The following is a 7148-nucleotide window of genomic DNA, read 5'->3' as shown; positions in this document are numbered from 1 at the left end:
ACTGTACCCCGCAAACCGTTGGGTGGTGCAAACGGTTAAGGCGCTTGGCTGCTAACTGAAAGGCTGGAGGTTCAAGTCCACTCAGAGGCCCCGGAGAAGAAAGGCCTGACGATCTACTTCCGAAAAACCAGCCATTGAATACCCTATGGAGCACACGTCTACCGTGATGCACATATAGTCACCATGAGTCGGAGTTGACTCTACAGCAACTGGTTGGTTGGTTGGTTGCACCTGCATCTAGCTCAGGGCCTGGACTAAACACTCAATAAGTACTGGCTGAATGAATGAATGAATGCCCAAATCTGTGGTGTTTGTGCGTGTGGATCCCTGTGTTCCTACAGGAGCGGGGCTGCACGTGTGTGCGTGTCCAGGGCACACGGTTGTCACTCAGTGTTCTGCACACAGGCCCCACAGCGTGTGCCCAGGATGATGTCCTACGGAGGGAGGCTGGGGAGCCCAGCTGTCTCCCCCATCCCCGTCCATGGGGGACACATGATGCGTGGGACGGCCTTTGCCTACGTGCCTAGCCCACAGGGTGAGTGCTGCCCCGCCCTGCCCTGTGTCCGGCTTGCCCACAGCCACCCTCATCCTGGTGATGCTTTTCCCCCTCAGCCCGCCCACCTCCCCGGGACCCTGGGGCCTCTGGAACTCCTGAGCAGCCTCCCTCCCCAGTCCTACACAGGATCCCAGGGACCTCCGCCTATGCCTTTCCCAGCCTGGGCCCCGTGGCCCTCGCCGAGCACAGCTGCCCTTATGGGGAGGTTCTGGAGCTCCATGACCCACTGCCTGCCAAGCTGGCCCTGGAGGATGAGCAGAAGCCAGGTAGGCCGGGCAGGGGCTGGAAGTCCCAGCCCAGCCCCCTGCCCACCCGTGGTGCTCAAGGCTGTCTGTCTCCAGAGCCTGGGTTGGCCCAGAAGCTGCGCCAGACTGGCATCATGCTGCTCAAGGTGCCACTAATGCTCATCTTTCTCTACCTCTTCGTCTGCTCCCTGGACATGCTCAGCTCGGCCTTCCAGCTGGCTGGAGGTAGGACTGCATGGAGGGGCTAGGGCAGGTTCCTGAAGGGCCTCGACTGATGCTGGCTCCTGCTCTGCAGGGAAAGTGGCTGGCGACATCTTCAAGGACAACACCATCCTCTCCAACCCAGTGGCGGGTTTGGTGGTGGGCATCCTGGTGACCGTGCTGGTGCAGAGTTCTAGCACATCTACCTCCATCATTGTCAGCATGGTCTCCTCCGGCTGTGAGTCGGCCCGCAGGGCCCTGGGAAAGCTGATAGTATGTGTGTGTGTGGGTGTGGGTGTGGGTGTGGGTGTGCATTTGTGGGTGGGTGGGTGTCGGACAAGGGGCTGGGGGACAGGGGACATGGATAGCAGCAGGAGTGGGGGTGGGGAGCTGGGGGGCAGGAATGGGGACGGGGTGGGGGAGCAGCTGTGGGGGTAGGGGATGGGAGCAGGAGTGGAGGCAGGGGCCCAGGAGCAAAGGGCAGGGCTCCAGCATCTCCCACTCTGTCTCCTCAGCATGGCAAGGAGTCAGAGCCAGGAGGTTGCTCCCAGGAGCTAGGAAGGATGACTAATAAGGCATACAATCCCCAAGAAAGCTCGCCTCCATATGGCTACTCATTGTATCAGTCAGGGTTCTACCAGAGAAACAGGACCAGTAGGAGCTATATATTAAGAGATTTATTGCAAGAAATTGTGGTTGGCTAGGCGAGTCTAAAATCCGTAGGGCAGGCCATCAGAAAGGGCAGGCACAAACTCTGGGGCAGGAGCTGATGCTGCAGTCCATGGGAGGAATGTCTTCTTCTTCAGGGACCCCTCAGCTCTGCTCTTAAGGCCTTCAACTGATTGGACAAGGCCCACCCAGATTATGGAGGATGATCTCCTTTACTTAAAGTCATCTGAGTGTAGATGTTACCCACATCCACAAAAAAACCTTCACAGCAACACAGATGACTGTTGGATTGAAACACTGGGTGCTACAGGCCTACCAAGTTGACACATAAAGCTGACCACTGCACTCATGTACATGTACGCACACATGTTCATATATGTACAGGTGCATATCTGTTCACATGTGTGCACAGGGTCACATAAATACACAGTATATGCCCCCATGCACCTGTGATGCCACGGCTGGCAGTTAGCAGGAATGCCCGCTGGGGGCTGGGACATGGGCAATACATCTGGCAGGTGCTGTTGTGGGAGCAGGAGCTAGGGGACCCCACCCTGTTAGTAAGAGGTCCCCTCTTCTGCAGTGCTGGAAGTGAGCTCTGCCATCCCCATCATCATGGGCTCCAACATTGGCACCTCCGTCACCAACACCATTGTGGCCCTAATGCAGGCAGGGGACAGGACTGACTTCCGGCGGTGAGAGGGTGGGGAAGTGGGGGCCTTGGTCTTGTTGGGGGAGGGTGGCACTGCCCCTCCTTTGCCTGGATGCCAGGAGGCCCCAGGGCCAGCGTCCCCTGGCTCTGGCCTGCCCTGACATGTGGCCTCCCTGCCCAGGGCCTTTGCGGGGGCCACGGTACACGACTGCTTTAACTGGCTGTCAGTGCTGGTCCTGCTGCCCCTGGAGGCTGCCACCGGCTACCTGCACCACATCACTTGGCTCGTGGTGGCCTCCTTCAACGTCCGTGGTGGCCCAGATGCCCCGGACCTGCTCAAGATCATCACGGAGCCCTTCACTAAGCTCATCATCCAGGTGGAGCCTGGGGTGGGGCTGGGGGACAGTAAGTGGGTGGTGGGTGGATGTCTCCCACCCTCACTCCTCCTGCTTACATCTTGCCCCAGCTGGACAAGTCTGTCATTACCAGCATTGCCACTGGTGACGAGTCCCTGAGAAACCACAGTCTCATCCGGATCTGGTGCCACCCAGACCCCCTGGAGGTGAGTCTCAGGCCTGGCCCCCCAGTAAGAGGACTGCCTGTGCACACAGCTGATGGTTGGTTTCATTGTTCATTCAAAATACTCCAGATATACCTTAGGATTTATTTAGCTGGGAGAGGGCAAATACGTGACACTTTTACTGCGATACTGTGCTATGGCCAACGTTGCAACCCCTCACAGCGTCACACCCTGCCTTAGGTCGCCATTGCCCATCAATTACAGGTGGCAGGTAATTGATCTAGCCCAGTGGTTCTCAAAATGGGGTCCCAGAGCAGCAGCATCAGTACCGCCTGGGAACTTGTTAGAGATGCAAATTATTGCACCCTTCCCTAGACTTGGGATCCCCAGGTGGTGCAAATGATTAATACATTCAGCTGCTAACAGAAAGACTGGAGGTTCAAGTCCACCCTGAGGCACCTCAGAAGAAAAGCCTGGTGATTTACTTCTGAAAAATCAGCGCTCGAAAACCCTGTGGAGCACAGTTCTACTCTGACACACATGGGGTTGCCATGAATCAGAATCGACTTGGCAGCAACTGGTACTAGTACTGATACTGGTCCCTAGATCACTGGATCAGGAAAACAAAACAAAACAAAACTCTAGAGATGGGGCCCAGCAGCCTGTGTTTCAACAAGCCCTCCGGGGCTGCTCCATGCTCAAGTCTGAGAACTACTGATCTAGCTCCACCTTCTGGTTTCACAGGTAGGAAAATAGACTAAGAGAGGTTAAGGAACTTGCCAGAGCTTGTCATACAGTGCCAGGGGCTGAGCGCAGGTCTCCCAGTCTAGGTAGGGTTCTTTTCTCTTCGCTGGAGCACCAGGGTTAGTGATTCTACTGAGCCTCGTTTTGGGGTCCAGGAAATGTGGGGGTGGAGGGTTACAAGGACATCAAAGAAAGTTGGAAGAACAGGAAACTGACTCAAGGAGACCTGGAAAACTGCCCACTGGGAGAAGAGACAACAGTAGCTATGGTGTCAGCATCTGGGGCTCCGTCCCTTCAGCCTGCCACCGGCATGAGTTTCTGCTGCCTCCTGGCCTCTACTGCCCGAGAGAAGACCTGTTTGGATCAGTCGGGCACTCAGTCTCTGCCACAGAATGCCTGCAGGGACTGCCCTCACACTAGGCTAACAAGGAAGCAGGCAATTGGCGTGCTTTCTCACTCCGCCACGAAAAGCAAGATGCCTGATCAAAACCATAATCCAGAATACTTGCTTCTCCTTAATTATTGCACTCAAAAATTAATTCAGTTTAGAACAAGGTATAAGGAAATTCGAACCCCAAGGCACAAACATGAGCCTCTCCCCCTCACCCTCTCCAATTGTTGTTGATGCTGTCGAGTCGGCCCTCACTCAAGGGATCAATGAAACTCTGCCCAGTCCTGAACCATCCTCCCGGATTGGACCATTGTGATCCAAATGTTTTCATCGGCTGATTTTCAGAAGTAGATCACCAGGCCTTTCTTCCTAGTTCATCTTAGACTGGAAGCTCCCCTAAAACCAGTTCAACTGCATAGTAACACGAAAGCCTCCACTGACAGATGGGTAGTGGCTGCACATGAGGTGCATTGGCTGGGAATTAAACCCAAGCCTCCCATGTGGAAGACAAGAATCCTACCACTGAACCACCACTGCCCCCTTATCTCAGTGTGAACAGAACAAACCTTTCCACTCGCCCTACAATGCCCCTTTGCATTCTCAGTGGTTCACAGTTCCAGCTCAGCCACTCTGAGTCTTCAGAGGTTGACATCAAAAAGCCCCTGCATGCAGCGTTTCTCCAGACTTTGTTACTCTCTGACACACCAGCCATCTTCTCACGAGCCCTCTGAGCACTCTCTGATCTCTCTGGGTCGCTAAGATCTTCTCTACTTGATAGAAAATGTGAACGAAATTTGCTCTTCATAAAAAACAAAGCCATGAAAGGGAGATCCTCAGCCGTGAGTCACTTCCTCACTTGCAGCTGCGTTCAGCAGGATTCAATGACTAAGACGACTTTCAGCATGTACCGGCTCACCTAATTCAGTCCTCACGTCACTCTGGTGAGGTGCACGTGATGGCCCCATTTCACACGAGAGGAGACTACAGCTCAGCAACATGAAACAACCTGCCCAGGCACTCGGAGGGGCTGCCCTCGGCTTTGCCATGGCTCCAGCTGCCACTTGCCTGGGCACCAGCTTCTCGACCCCACTCGACAGGCAAACCTTTTCGTCATGGCAGTGTCCAGGTCGGATTTCCTTGGCATGGAAAGTGGCTCGTGCACGGATCCAGAGCTCCCTGTTCTCGCTTTTCCTCTGGGGCACCCACTGGGGGCTCCTCCTGCCCCAAAGACTTACATTCACCCTTTGGCCACGGAGTCTCTCTGTATTTCCTTCCAACCTGATTTCCTTGCCTCCAGCTTTCAGCAAACCAGACCCAACCTCACCCAGAGCAGTAGAGGACTGGGAGGTCTGAGGCTTTCCAGAGAAGGAAAACCAGAGGCAGTTTCAGGTTTCAAATACTTCTTGATGCTCAGGGGGCCTGTCACTGACCCGGAGGTCACCTTCTTGGATGGTCACACTGTGGACTGGCAACCACACCCACCTGGTTTAAATAAGCAGCTTTTGAGGACCTGAATCCTGGAAAGCAGGGATTATCACATCTCCATTTTACAGATGAGGGAACCGAGGCTCAGAGTGGTGCAGGGGTTTACCTAAAGTCCATGTGCTTGAGGGAGGACGCAAACCCTGGTGGAGCCCATGCTCCTGGGGCCCCATGCAGACGTTAGCTTGTTTCCCACCACACCCATCCATTCCCTTCCCCGCTCTGCTCATCAGCCCTGAGCCAATGGGCGACCACAGCCACCCCAGAAAGCTTCCAGGGGTGGTGGGTGCAGCGCTAAGGGTGATTTCCTCTCTTCGCCACCAGAGGGCGCTGCCGACACAGAGTCCTTCCTCTGCTGCCAGGAGAACAAAGACCGTGGGTCTCCCTTTCTTCCGGAGGGAAAACGGCTTTGCAGGCCCACATCCCCAGCGTTTCTCCCCAGGGGAAGTATTCTTAAAGCCGACACTCTTCCACAAACTTAATCACCTCCTTCAGTTCCCAGAGGTGCCTCCTTAATTTGGGGTGTCCCTGCAGGCCCTTAAATCCCAGTTCTCTTCCAAGATGCTTGGCAACTACCCACTGGGGAGAGGCGGGCAGCATTATGGAACCCATGCTGCAGAGGAAGAAATTAAGTCCCAGAGAAGTTAAGTGTTTCATCCAAGGTCACACAGCTGGGCAGTGCCTCAACTGGGATTTGAGCCCAGGGCTGTCTGAGGCTCACTGTTCTCTCTTCTCACGGAGCTCCCCCATCTACCCTCTCCCCCATCCACCCAAGAAGGGATGGGTGCATCACTGGGATATGCCCCAGATCCTGGGCCTTCCAGCTCTCTTGTCTAAGGCTGGAGCCTGTATCTTCTTTCTCCATCCTGCAAGAAAGCCCCAGAGCTGCCTGCTCCTTCCCCTCAGCATCGCCCCCCAACCCTAAGCCTGCTCCTTCTCTGCCCCTCCTGCTACACTCTACACTCTTCTCTGGGCTTTACGAGGTCATATCTGGTCTCATCAGGGTCACATGACCCAGGGAGACATTCAAGTTTCCAAACCCCGGAGGACTTAGCCGTCAGCCTTGCCCTGCCCCTGACTCTGCCAGCCCTGGGTTGGGACCTCAGCAAGTTCCTCCCCCTCCTCCAGTCTCCCCTAGGTCCCACAGGCCCCTCCCCCAGGAAACCCCTGGACCAGGCTCAGGGTGGATCATGGGGCATAGCCTGGGTTAGGCACCCACTCATCTCAGGGGTCATCTACCCCCCAGGGTTGCAGGCTGGGGACCCTCAGGAAGGTACCCAACAGATGTGTCTCCACTTGGGACGTTTTCAGGAACCCTAAAGTTGGCCCAATTGGGGGTTCACAGAGAATTCTGGGAAGACACTGCTCCTGACCTAGGAAGTCAATCACACATACACACGGCCTTCCCACCACGTGATCCTGGATGGGCCAGGGAGGGAGAGGACCTAATCCGTATTTAGAGACACAGTTTCCTGAGGCTTGTCATGAGCCAGGCCCTGCGGAGAGTGCCTCACATGCATTTTCTCCTGTAACCTTTACAACAGCTCTGTTATTATCCCCACCTTAGAGCAAACAGGCTCTGAGAGGTGACGTGACTTACCCAAGGTAGTTGGGACAAGAAGTGGATTTGAACCCAGCTCTGCCTGGCAGCAGACACCTGGTTCTCTCTCTGACAACGGTGGCGGGGG

General features: G+C 55.3%; 1 protein-coding gene across 1 annotated transcript in view; it reads left to right on the top strand.

The window, feature by feature from the left end:
* The first annotated feature begins 397 nt into the window (after nucleotides 1-397).
* Nucleotides 398-7148, top strand: part of SLC34A1 (solute carrier family 34 member 1) — a 12180-nt gene continuing 5429 nt past the window's right edge. The window contains exons 1-7 of the mRNA XM_004371300.1: nucleotides 398-535; nucleotides 673-822; nucleotides 898-1026; nucleotides 1097-1240; nucleotides 2255-2366; nucleotides 2505-2700; nucleotides 2790-2885. Of these exons, the coding sequence (XP_004371357.1) occupies nucleotides 427-535; nucleotides 673-822; nucleotides 898-1026; nucleotides 1097-1240; nucleotides 2255-2366; nucleotides 2505-2700; nucleotides 2790-2885 (936 nt within the window). The 5' untranslated portion in view covers nucleotides 398-426. The remainder of the gene's footprint in view (nucleotides 536-672; nucleotides 823-897; nucleotides 1027-1096; nucleotides 1241-2254; nucleotides 2367-2504; nucleotides 2701-2789; nucleotides 2886-7148) is intronic.

The sequence above is a fragment of the Trichechus manatus genome, unplaced genomic scaffold, assembly GCF_000243295.1.
Source record: "Trichechus manatus latirostris isolate Lorelei unplaced genomic scaffold, TriManLat1.0 scaffold00011, whole genome shotgun sequence".
In the NCBI taxonomy this organism is placed as follows: domain Eukaryota; kingdom Metazoa; phylum Chordata; class Mammalia; order Sirenia; family Trichechidae; genus Trichechus; species Trichechus manatus.
The sequence above is the reverse complement of the archived record's forward strand: the minus strand, read 5'-3'. Positions and strand labels throughout refer to the sequence as shown.